The 12,514-nt window shown below is 42.2% G+C and overlaps 1 protein-coding gene across 19 annotated transcripts in view; it reads right to left on the bottom strand.

The window, feature by feature from the left end:
* neb (nebulin) overlaps nucleotides 1-12,514 on the bottom strand; it is a 324,022-nt gene that overhangs the window by 48,996 nt on the left and 262,512 nt on the right. For all 19 annotated transcript variants that reach the window (XM_069934922.1, XM_069934926.1, XM_069934925.1 and 16 more), the window contains 2 exons: nucleotides 7,111-7,209; nucleotides 5,715-5,828 (listed from right to left, as the gene is read on the bottom strand). In XM_069934922.1, the coding sequence (XP_069791023.1) occupies nucleotides 5,715-5,828; nucleotides 7,111-7,209 (213 nt within the window). The remainder of the gene's footprint in view (nucleotides 1-5,714; nucleotides 5,829-7,110; nucleotides 7,210-12,514) is intronic.

Raw genomic sequence — 12,514 nt, 5'->3', positions numbered from 1 at the left:
CCAGGGCCCTGCTATTTACTGTGCAAGTTCTGCCCTGATTTAGTTTCAAAAATTCAACACCTTCCACTTGTCCAGGTCAAATTCCATCTACTATTCTATGTGTTGCTGTAGAACTGTATTTGTTCATCTGTTGCTTCCTAAAACAATAATGTATTACTCCACAGCATGTCCAGTTAATACCTACTTGTGAAGTCTTATAGCAAAGCAGTTTCCATTGTCTTTATGAAGGTACTGGGAGCCTGGAGTGTCTGGCTTGAGCAGAGCTCTGTCATTTAAAATGAGATCTGTGTTGTGAAGTGTTTGTGTTTGTTTATGACCTACACTTAAAAGAACACCATTTATCTTCTTTAAAACATATCTATATACAATATAAAATATAACATAATCTATCACATATGTCATAATGCTGTTGTGAGGCCTGGCCGTTCCCCTGGCAATGAACTCCTGCAGCCTGGAACTTCTGCACGATGGGGGGAAACCCCTGTGCCCTGCCGCACTGGCTGTTCGTTACAGCGATTTGGCCTGTCATGTGCGGGTTGACCCAGCCCACTACACCATCATATATATCTTTGCACCTTATTGCAATTCACTCCCCCCATCCCTAATTATCCTGCCATCCTTCTCCAGAGTCGGGGGGGGGGGGTAGTGTAGTGGTAAGGAAGCTAATATACCATAACCCATTTAACCTATCCGTGCAATTGGGGTGTTGGACAAAACTGGAGCACCAGGAAAAAAGCACATACATTCACACTGAAAACACACACAGGAGGCCAGGATTGAAGTTAAACAAGAAAATCTGCAGATGCTGGGGTTGAGTGCAATGTTTAAAAAGTGCTGGAGAAACTCAGCAGATCATGAAGCATCTATAGGAAGTGAAAGGGAATTAATGTTTTCCGACGAAGGACCCCAGCCCAGAACATCAATTAATCTTTACTTCCTATGCGTGCTCCATGACCTGGCAAGTTTTTTCCAGCATTGTTGTGCATTGCACAAACCAGGGTTAAACACGGGTCACAGGAGCAGAGAGGCTGCAACTCCACCAGCTCTGACACTATGCCACTTCACTCATTTGGTCAATTTTAATAATCTTTGCCACCACTGAGAAAGTTTAGACCATCCAGCCATTCATTCTGGCTTTGGTTCAGAATTCACAAAGCTAAATGTTCCCACGCCCATTTCGCTTGGCAGTCTGTATCTCTAGAACCTGGAATATCCAAGGGTTGACTTGTGAATACACTTGCAGCCTCAAATGAAGCTGTTTGGTTGGTCCTACTCTGGGAGGACCAACCAAACAGCTTCATTTGGGCCATTTTCCCCTCCAGATCCTGTTGTAATCTTGGATCAGTGTGACCATCAGCACAGATCTACTAGAAGTCTGTTCATAAGCCACAAAATTTCACAGCCCATGTGATAGTGGAGCATGCATAGGAAGTAAATATTAATTGATGTTCTGGGCTGGGGTCCTTTGTCGTGAAACATTAATTGCCTTTCACTTCCTATAGACGCTTCATGATCTGCTGAGTTTCTCCAGCACTTTTTAAACATTGCACTCAATCCCAGCATCTGCAGATTTTCTTGTTTAATTTCAATCCTGGCCTCCTGTGTGTGTTTTCAGTGTGAATGTATGTGCTTTTTTCCTGGTGCTCCAGGTTTGTCCAACATCCTGATTGCACGGATAGGTTAAATTGGTTATGGTATATTAGCTTCCTTCCCACTACACCAACCCCCTCCCCCCGAGAAGGATGGCAGGATAATTAGGGATGGGGGGGGAGTGAATTGCAATAGGGTTCAAAGATATATATGATGGTGTAGTGGGCTGGGTCAACCCGCACAACACAGATCTCATTTAAAATGACAGAGCTCTGCTCAAGCCAGACAGTCCAGGCTCCCAGTGCCTTCATAAAGACAATGGAAACTGCTTTGCTATAAGACTTCACAAGTAAGTGTTAATTGGACATGCTGTGGAGTAATGGATTATTGTTTTAGAAAGCAACAGATGAACAAATTCAGTTCTACAGTTCTACAGCAACAGCTGGAACTGGAACATGACAAGCTGGCGCGCTTGTGGAAAAACCCCATTTTGAAGACTGGTTGTGAGTTCTTAGTTCAGCCTGGTCAAAGCCCTTGTGGTCCATACAAGAGGAGATGGCTGGCTGTGTAGTTTCGCCTGAGATAAGGGAAACAGAAAAGGAACTCTGTGGTGACCTGAAAGAAAGAGGTTATCATTTGGAAAACCCCGATGGGGCAAGTTTCTTCAGCAAGACACTGGAGTGGCTGATCGGTAGGAATCAGTTTGTGTCCAAAGAGCAACAAATCTCTCTCTGAAAAATGACAAGAACCTTCCTGACCAGTAACCATTTACCTTTCAAGCACCAAAGCCAGGTGAAATTCATAAATGTTAAATTCTGTGCACAGTATAAAAATTGCCTGATACCAGTGAACTTGGAGGAGTGAGAAGTGAGATTGGACTGTGAATCAAAGAACTTTTCTGAATTTACACACACACATATTACATACACGTGCGCTTAGAATTAGAAGGGGGTTAATCGTAATAAGTTAGAGTTTAATCCTGTTTTCATATTTAAAGACAATTAAAAGCAACTTTTGTTTAAATAACCATTTGTCTTCGTGTATTTCTCTTGCTGCTGGGTTTTGGGGTCCTCTGGGCCCAACGGACATCACTCCCATGAGCCTGTCACCTCCCCTAAAAAGGAACGTTTGTGGTTTGAATAAACAACAGTTACTGGTTGGTGTGGACAGTATTTATTTCAGCAGCTCTTCCTTTGGCAGTGCTACAATGGTGACCCCGAACAGGTTTTAACATTTTTAGAACCCACAAGATGCAGCAAAATGAATCCTGCTGACTAATCCACAGCCCAAGCGGCTGCGAACAACAGATCTCCCGTGGCAGTTTATGCCGTGAGTGTCCACTTGCCGCCATTCTGGACAAACCAGCCATGCAGCTGGATGCAACTTGAAGAATCACAGTTCACCTGCAAGAAATAACAGCCGAGGACACAAAATTCTGGCACATGGTCAGTGCCCCGAACCCTGCCACAGGAGTGAAAGTCAGCCGTTTGTCAACAACCCACCCATGGATGGCAAGTACATGATGTTCAAACAGATTTAGCTCAAAACATTTGAACTTAGCCAGCATGAACGGGCCATTCACCTGCTTAACACACAGGGCCGAGGTGATCACGACCCCTCAGAGCTGATGCGGGATGTAGCGGCCCTTGCAGATGGACAGTGTTTCCTGTTTGAGGCACTGTTCCTTTTCAAGTTGCCAGTCCACGTTGCTGTCGCCATCTCCAACATGGACTTTGCTGAACCATACCTCGTGGCGAGTGAAGCAGGCCGGTTCTTCTGCACTCCGCAAACCAACTCCATCCACGCACAGCCCATTTGCGCAGTGGGAGCAACAGCACAAACCTCGGCCACCTCGTGTGGCCCCATGGCAGCCATCACAGTAGCCCTGTCACAATGCAGTGACCAAAACAACACTCTCCAAAACCAAATTCCTGGCACAGACTTACCGGATCCAGACTTATCCATCGAAAACGACAGGCAGAGGGCGCAGTGCTGAAACAGTAGGTGGATCAACAGTTCTGGCCACTTGCTTTCTTCAGCAAACACCTCCAACCACCTGGGCTGAAGTACAACATTTTTGATTGCAAACTGCTAGCAATATACCTGGCCAATCGCCATTTCCGGTATATCCTTGAAGGTTGAGTGTTCACGGTCTACATGGACCACAATCCACTGGTGAAGGTGCTGGGCAAAGTCTCGGACCCCTGGTCAGCAAGGCAACAACGGCATCTTTCATACATCTCTGAATATACAACGGACATCCACCACTTAGCGGGGAAGTCCAACATGGTAGCTGATGTACTGTCCAGGCCAAAGATCTCCAAGGTGACAGGTGACATCGACACAGCTCAGTGCACCAGAGACCAGGCTGAAGATGCCGACACACAGACATACCGCACCGCCATCACCAGCCTAAAAACTGAGGAGTTCTGTGCAATATGTCTACAGGCCACCCCAGGCCAATCTTGCCCGTGACTTGGAGACGGCGGGTATTCAATCAAGTGCATGGACTCTCTCATCCTTCCATCTGGTTAATAGTCCACCTCATTTCGGACTGGTTCATATAGCATGGGCTTCAGCGCAGTTTCACTTTGGGCAAAAACCTGTGTACAATGCCAGCGAGCCAAAGTCCATTTTCAATCATGTGCATGTGGACATTGTAGGGCCCCTTCCCATCAGCCAGGAGATGAGATAACTTTTCACTGTGGTCGACTGCTTTACATGCTGGCCAGAGGTGGTGGCCATGCTGGCCTGCGACACGGAGACTTGTCCGAGGGCCATTACCTCACAGTGGGTCGCCCTTTTTGCTGTCCCTTCCCATGCAACTTTGGACTGAGGAGCCCAGTTTACCTCTTCCCTCTGAGTGACCATGGCCAAATTCTGCGGCAGCCAGCTACACCACACAACCACCTACCACCCCCAAACCAATGGGCTGAAAGAGCACTTTCACTGCCATCTAAAAGCAGCCATCAAATCATGGCTGCATGGGCCAAACTTGATGGATGAACTCCCATGGATCCGGATGAGCATCTGCAAAGCACCTAAAGAGGGCCTCCCCACCTCATCGGTGGAAATGGTCTATGACATACCGCTCTCCACCCCAGGCGACATCCATTTCGGCTCTACAGAACCACCACCGAATGCCCTGGATGTCCTACAGTGGCTAAGGAACCACACCACCTACCCACATCCTCATCCTACCACCACCCACGGGATGCCAACCAGCCAGGTCCCACAAGAACTCAAAGCTGCGACTGTCTTTGTAAGATTGGAAAAAACCAGTTACCTCCCTGCAGTGGCCTTATGAAGGGCCTTTCAAGGTACTGAGAAGGGAGGGGGTTGTATATAGTCTAGACATTGGAGGCTGGCACGACATGTTTACAGTTGACCACCTCAAGAAACCCACTTGGACTGCTCAGAGCCTTCCCTGCCCCTACATTATGGTGCCAGGGGCACCCGCCCAAAGACAATCTCCTAAACCTCACCTAAAGAGACTGTGATTTTTGGAGGGGGGGGGGTGGTGTAGTGGACCAAATCAACCCCGCATATGATGGGCCAAATCGCCATAGCAAACAGTCAGCGTGGCAAGGCACAGGGGCTTCCTCCCCACTGCGCAGAAGTTCCAGGCTGCAGAAGCGCATTGCCAAGGGAACGGCCAGGCCTCATAGCAGCATTATGACATCACTCCTGTGAGCCTGTCAACTTCCCTAAAAAGGAACGCGCGTGGTTTGAATAAACAGCAGTTACTGGTTTACTTGCTTGGTGTGGACAGCATTTATTTCAGCAGCTCTACCTTATGGAATGGGATTGATGAGATTGTTCTGAGAACTGGCATAGTCCCAATAGATGAATGGTTTCCATCTACATCACCAGAAAATATGAATATTCAACCATATTCTCAGCTGGTTGATTTTCCTCGTCTCCCCCCCATCCATGTGTGTTTTAAACTAAACAGTGATGTGTTTGAATTCATAGCATTTTTAATCTTGAGAATTCAGCTGGTTATTTCTTATTCAATGATTCCTTTGAAATGGCAACATTTTTGATTCCAGGACATGACTGAATCTTCAACCAATCCACAAAACATAATTTGACTCCAGAAAGAGAAGTTTCTCGATACTCACTTCACTGGCAAATATGGTTGCATCTTTCATTGACTGGTACCCCGAACTCTCTTTCAAATCAAACTTGGGTCTCTTTCCCTTCATCTCCTTATCAAACTTTTCTTTGTATTTAATCTACACAGGAATAAAAAATCAATGTCAACATGGCATTCCCACTATGGAATTATCAATCTGTCCAATTCAAGACAATAAAAAAGTATACTGAACGAATCCATGGTTGAACAGTTTCAGACTGATAAAGGTTTGGAAAGTGGAAGACATGTACAGATTCCATTAGTAATAAATTTCAAAGAGAAGTCCATTCAGAATCTAGTAAACAACAGATGAGATAAACAAATGCAAATAGAAGTGAAGGATGAAATATTTATAGGAATTCAAAGTGCCATGTTCAGTCAAAAAACAAGCTATAGAAGATATAGATATAGAAGTCTCCCCAGAACCTTGCAAGGAGCTTGGCACAAATCTTGATGCTGGAATTTTAACTTGAGCCTTTTCAAGTTGTTCATATTTACCTCTACTTTCTTAATATGTGAAGAGATTAAATATCATGAACAGAAAAGAGATTGTTTAGCATTTCAGTCCTGATTACAAGGCACAAAATGTACACAGCAAACATCTTCAAAAAGCCTCAATTCCAAAAAAAGTAAGTGTGAACATTTCAAGAGAAGGGAGAAAAGCTAATTCAAAACAGTTCACTTTGGAAATAAAACATGTATCCTTTACTCTGCATATCCCAGCACTGGGTCAGACAATGATCCAATGTAAAGGTTAAAAAGTCAAAAAAGAGATATTTCAGAAATTCTTTCACTGAACAGAATCACATACAGAATTTACAAATTCAAGAATAAGAATAAGGAAAACCAAGCCAAAATGTTAAAAGGGAAAAAAAAAAAGAAAATGAGGTCAGAAATGGATTAACATATCAGAACGTTTACCGATTGTTGCTTGCCATAGAGACATAAAGAGAGGGGCTCTGACATTTTCAGAGTTCTTTAAGAAAGAGGAAAATATTCTTGCCTGATAGATGATCCCTCATGACTATATTGAAGTACAGTATGTATTCACAGACCAAAGCTCAAGAAAGAAAAAAAGTTTTCCCTTTTTCTTGGATATTGGACCAAAATGACCATCTGATATGGTGTCTGTTGAATTATACAAAGTAAGTTAAGCTGCATAAAATGAGTGAACACAAAAAGATGGGTCCTTGCTTGTTCTTCCCTCAATTATTTCCATTGAGTATTCAACTAAGCTACCTTCTTGACAAATATGTCAATAGCCTTGGACTGTAAAAACTTATTGGAAGGACAATTCAAAGAAAAAGCTTATTAAGTCACAGGGTACAATACAAACCACAGATCTGCTATACAGGGACTTTTGATTCTAAACTTTGTCTTACATCACTTGTGAGTATATTTGCTTTCTTTGCAATCCTCATCGTGGGAGTGTCATATGAAGCAGCTCCATGGCCTCTGAGCTTCTGTTTGGTATATTCCACCTATGAAGTTCAGCAAGATGGGCATTATCAGAACAACATTCAATATTTATTCAGGGGCAGCCCAAATACAATTGCCAGCATGAAATAGCCTTGTTGCAAAGTATTAAATTGAGAGCAGCCATTTGCACCAAGTCAGTAAATGATAAATGGGAAACAGTGTACATACAGGCCAGTTCGACCACAGGAATAAACACAGATTATTACTTTTTATATTGCACCTTCCTGTTTATTTCACTCAGAATCGACCTCTGAACTAAAATGGATTGAAATGCAATATTGCAAACTGAACTACCACCAACACTGCTCAAGGGCATTTCTGTGTTCAATGTAATGAGTGTTAGCATTCTTAGATGCTTTACAGATACAATGTTTGTTTCCTTACAGTTGCAGAGATTGAAGTCTTTGCTTAATGGTTGCAGCAACTTCATTCCAAAGTACTGTGACGCTGGACAGTGCAGCATCGTGAGATTTAAAAAGTCAGAAGCAACGGCAAAATATCCTCATGAATCTAACAAACAGAATACGCGAAGCAATAATGCAGCAGTTTGGTTTGAAGTGGTTCACAGCATGGGAGGCTGTTCACTTTGTTAGTTATGCATAACACCTTTGAAAGAGAAATTCAATTTCAATTGAATATTCTTGCACTTTATTCCCATAGCTCCACAAACCTTTTATTTTCATTGCACATTTCAAAAGGTGGTGTTGTACATTGCTCTTAATTACCTATCACCCTTCTTAAATGTATTCCATAATGCAAAACTGCAGCTGCAGGCAAAAATGATTTTGCTTAGTGTATTTTGTTTTTGCTTGACACATCAGTTCATACTTCAACTTGAAATCCTGAAGTTTAAGATGAGTAGAATTCCACTTAAATCAAATGGAAGAAAACCATTCATCTCACTGAATCCATACTGGCTCCATATAACTAAACACCATCTGCTGGAGAAACTCGGTTGTTTTTCATCTTGTATTCATATGTGTGAGTTCTTAGACAGCACATGGATGAAGGAAAAGGTTCTTTACTTTAAACTTGTTGTAAACAGCACCACGAGGTAGGCCATGATGCAAGCCTCCATTACAAATCCAACATGCTGTGTCTCCTGCTCTGTGTGTCTGCCCCCTGTTGACAACCAAGTCTAATCTAACAGTAACTATAATCAAGGCCTTGCTAGTGGCTGTGCAAACATGATCACTATCATTACATCTCCCTTTCTTAAAGCAAAAGTACTTACTTTTAACTAACATGTTTTCTTTGTTTAACTCTGCAATTTAAATTTTAACATCAGGAACTTACATTTTCATTATTATCAACATTGTTAACATTTTGTAAACTTGTTTTGTGGGTTCACATTTACATAAACTAAAACTTGAAGAGGGAATAAGATAGCACTACTTCATTCTATAAAAGGAGTCTTTAAATATGCTCAGTGAGACTCTTAAGAGGATTCACATGTCTTGACCATCTCCTGATTGATTGTCCTTGAATCTGAGTTGTTCGCTCAGATGATATTTTCTCAGATGTGTATTCAGGTTGTTCAACAGTATCCATCTTTCCATTGACTGTGGTTGGAACCATTTGAAGATCTTGACAATTTCTTCGCAGAACAGCAACTTCATCTGTCTTAATGGTGTATGATCTTGGCTGGACTTCACTTCTAAGTCCATAAGTTTGTTTTGTCTTTTAGCCTTAGTTGGTCACCCATGTCGAGTTCTGGTAGGTTTTTTGTCAAAGTAATACTTTTGCTTTGCTTTCTGTTGTTCTTTGAACTTCCTCACTTTCTCCCACTCTTTTGTTTTTAGGAGGTTCTCCTGAATGGGCAGGTTTGATCTTGGCCTACATCACATAAGAAGTTGTACTGGTGACATAACACACTCAAGAGCATTGTGTGGTATACTAGCATGCTCTGGTAGAAGTCTGTTCCACTGTCTTTTGCCTTGTTCATCAGTCTTTTCACTGTCTGCACTGATTTTTCCACTAGACCCTTGGATTGTGGAAAATGAGGACGTGATGTGGTGTGTACAAAGTCCCACTCTTTGGCAAACTGTCGGAACTTTAAATTGCAAAACTGGGTTCCATTGTCTGCGAAGACCTCGCTTGCCATGCCATGTCTGGAGAAAATGGCTTTCATACCTGTTATTACAGCATCTGCAGTGGTGGTGTTCAGTTTACAAACCTCTGGATACAGGGAGTAATAGTCTGTGACTACAAGATAGTCTTTCCCTTCACATTCAAATAGGTCAGCGCCTACCTTCTGGTAAGGACTGTATGGTGCTGGGTGTGGCTTAAGTGGTTCTGCAGGATTGCTTGCTTGATATTTATGGCATATTGTACAGTTTAACACTTCATTTGTTATATCATTGTTGATTCTTGGCCAGTACATCACCTCTCGTGCTCTTTTCTTATGCTTTTCAATTGTGAGATGTTCTCCGTGGATCCTTTTTAGCATCTCTTTTCTCAGACTCTTTGGGATAAGGATTTTGCTTCCTTTGTAGATGATGTCTTCAACCACTGATAGTTCCACCCTGCAGTTCCAGTACTCTGGAATGACAGGTGAGCAGTCCTGCTTCATGTTGGGCCATCCATACAAGATGTTTTTTTTTTCTCAGTTGTCTCAGTGTTTCATATTTGTTTGTCTCTGACTTTATGAGCTCCATTTTTGCATCTAATATGGGCAGTTCACTTGTGATCATGTCCACGAAGGCATTCACATCTTCATCCATTTTGGTGTTTGCGGGCTCTCTGGTGCCAACAGCTCTAGACAACATGTCTGCTGTGTACATTAGATTACCCAGAGTGTACGCCACATTCAGTGTATATTGTCGCAGCCTAATCATCATTCTTTGTATTCTCAGTGGACATTCATTTAATGGTTTTTGGAACAATGCAATCAAGGGCTTATGGTCAGTCTCTACACTGATTGCTTGTCCTGATGCAAACTGATTAAATCTTTCAGAGGCGTATGTGATGCTGAGCAGCTCCTTTTCAATTTGAGCAGATAGTGTCTCCGTGTCTGTCATTGAGTGTAATGCATATGCAATTGGTTGTCAGTCATCATATTTTTTGCAGAACAGCATCAAGCGCACTATGTGATGCGTCTGACGATATTTTGATGGGTCTCGCTGCGTTGTAAAACTTCAGAACTGGTACCTCTGTGAGCAGTTTCTTTAGTTCCCTCCATGACTTTCCATGCTCATGATTCCACTCCCATTCAATGTTCTTTTCTGTTAGTCTTCTCAATGGAGCCATCTTTTCTGAGAGGTTGGATATGAATTTACCCATATAGTTGACCATTCCATTAAACCTCTGCATGTCCTTTTTGCATTGTGGCTTTGGCATGTTCCCAATGGCGGACACCTTTCTGGGATCTGGTCTGATGCCCTCAATGCCAATAATATCTCCTACAAATGTTAGTTCTGTCACCCCGAGCTGGCATTTCTCTCTATTCATTTTTAGGTTTGCTTTCCTTGTTGCATCCAAGACTTTCCTTAGTCTCTGATCATGCTCCATTCTCATAGTTCCCCATGCTATTATGTCATCCATTGAGGTATCAACTCCATCCAGGTGCTCATAGACCTTATGGATAGTTCTGTGATACACTTCAGGAGCTGAGGCAATTCCGAATGGTAACCTTAGGAATCTGTATCTGCCAAATGGACTTTTGAATGTGCACAGTCTTGAACTTGCTTCATCCAATTTTAACTGCCAAAATCCTAATGATGCATCTAACTTGCTAGAAAACTTTGCATTTGCAAACAGTGACATGTATTCTTCACAGTTTGGAAGCTTAAAGTGTTCTTTTTTTAAATCGCTCTGTTTAGATCTCTTAGATCCAAGCAAATTCTAAGCTTTCCATTCTTTTTGTCCACAGTGACAAGTGAACTCACCCACTTATTTGGCTCATCTATCTTCGGAATCACGTTCAAGCTTTGCATCTTGTCCAACTCTGCCTTTAGTTGCTTTTGAAGTGCAAATTGAACTTTGCTGCATGGATGTATTATCAGTGGCACACATTAATCCACTCTGATAGTGTGTTCTCCTAGAAGGCAGTCTATACTCTGAAATAGGTCATTGTACTGTTTCATGAGTTCATCATAGACTGTCTCTCCTTCGCTTTCCACAAAGAGGATTCTTTTTACCAGGTTCAGTTTCTCACAGGCTGTTGAACTTAGAATGGCCTGTGCATCCTTTGGTACCATGATGAATGCTAGCATATGCTCTCTGTCCTTGTCTTTTACTTTGACCATGCATTCTCCTTGCATTGGTATATCGGTTCCTGAATATCTTGTCACCTTCACTTTTGTTCCACACATATTTGGTCTAATCTTCTTAAAATCAGTCTCTGATATTACATTAATTTGTTCTCCAGTATCCAATTTAACTGAAATATATATTTCATTTGCTTTTAATCTCAACATCCAGTCTGTTTTCTTTCTTGTTTTCAGTCACAACATCTACATAGAATTCCTCTATCTCCCTTTCATCTACTGCATGAACCTTGCTTTGTTGCATTTGGTTCCTACAGCAATGGGCATAATGTTTGCTTTTGTGGCACATATTGTATGTTTTACCATATTCTGGAGACTTTTTTGGTAGGTGTTGTGTACCGCATCAATGACATGGCTTTTGATTGTCCCTTTCATTTTTGTTTGCTGGCCACTCCTCTCTTTCAACTATGGCGCACTTTTTCTTAAACTGTTTATGTCTGTTCTTGTTCACTGCATCCACGATGCAGCTAGTTTCACTGAACAGCTCTTTTGCCTGCAATTTTACAGTTTCTTTAGCCCTACAGAGTGCTATAGCTTTTTCCAGTTCTAGATTTTACTCTCTTAGCAGTCTGTCCCTTAGACTATTATCTGGAATACCACACACAAGGGTGTCTTTTATCAACGAATTGGTCAGTCCACCAAATTCACACATTTTGCTTCTGTTTCTCAATTCAGTCACATACTGATCACTAATTTCTTCCATTTTCTGTACGCATGTGAAAAATCTGTGGCTCTCAAATGTCACATTATGATTAGGTATGCAGTATGCCTCGAACTGTTCCATTATTTTTCTTCCATTTTCATTTTGAAATTTTCCCTTTTAAAGTATTTCCTTCATCCCACTTCTGACACCATGTTTCATCTTGTATTCATATGTGTGAGTTCTTAGACAACACATGGATGAAGGAAAAATTTCTTCACTTTAAAGTTGTTGTAAACAGCACCATGAGGTAGGGTAAGAGGCTGCAAGCCTCCATTACACATCCAACATGTGGTGTCTCCTGCTCTGTATGTCAGCTCCCTGCTGGCAGCCAAGTCC

This window comes from Narcine bancroftii, chromosome 4, assembly GCF_036971445.1.
Source record: "Narcine bancroftii isolate sNarBan1 chromosome 4, sNarBan1.hap1, whole genome shotgun sequence".
NCBI classification, from domain to species: domain Eukaryota; kingdom Metazoa; phylum Chordata; class Chondrichthyes; order Torpediniformes; family Narcinidae; genus Narcine; species Narcine bancroftii.
This window is presented reverse-complemented; position numbering and strand designations above follow the sequence as displayed.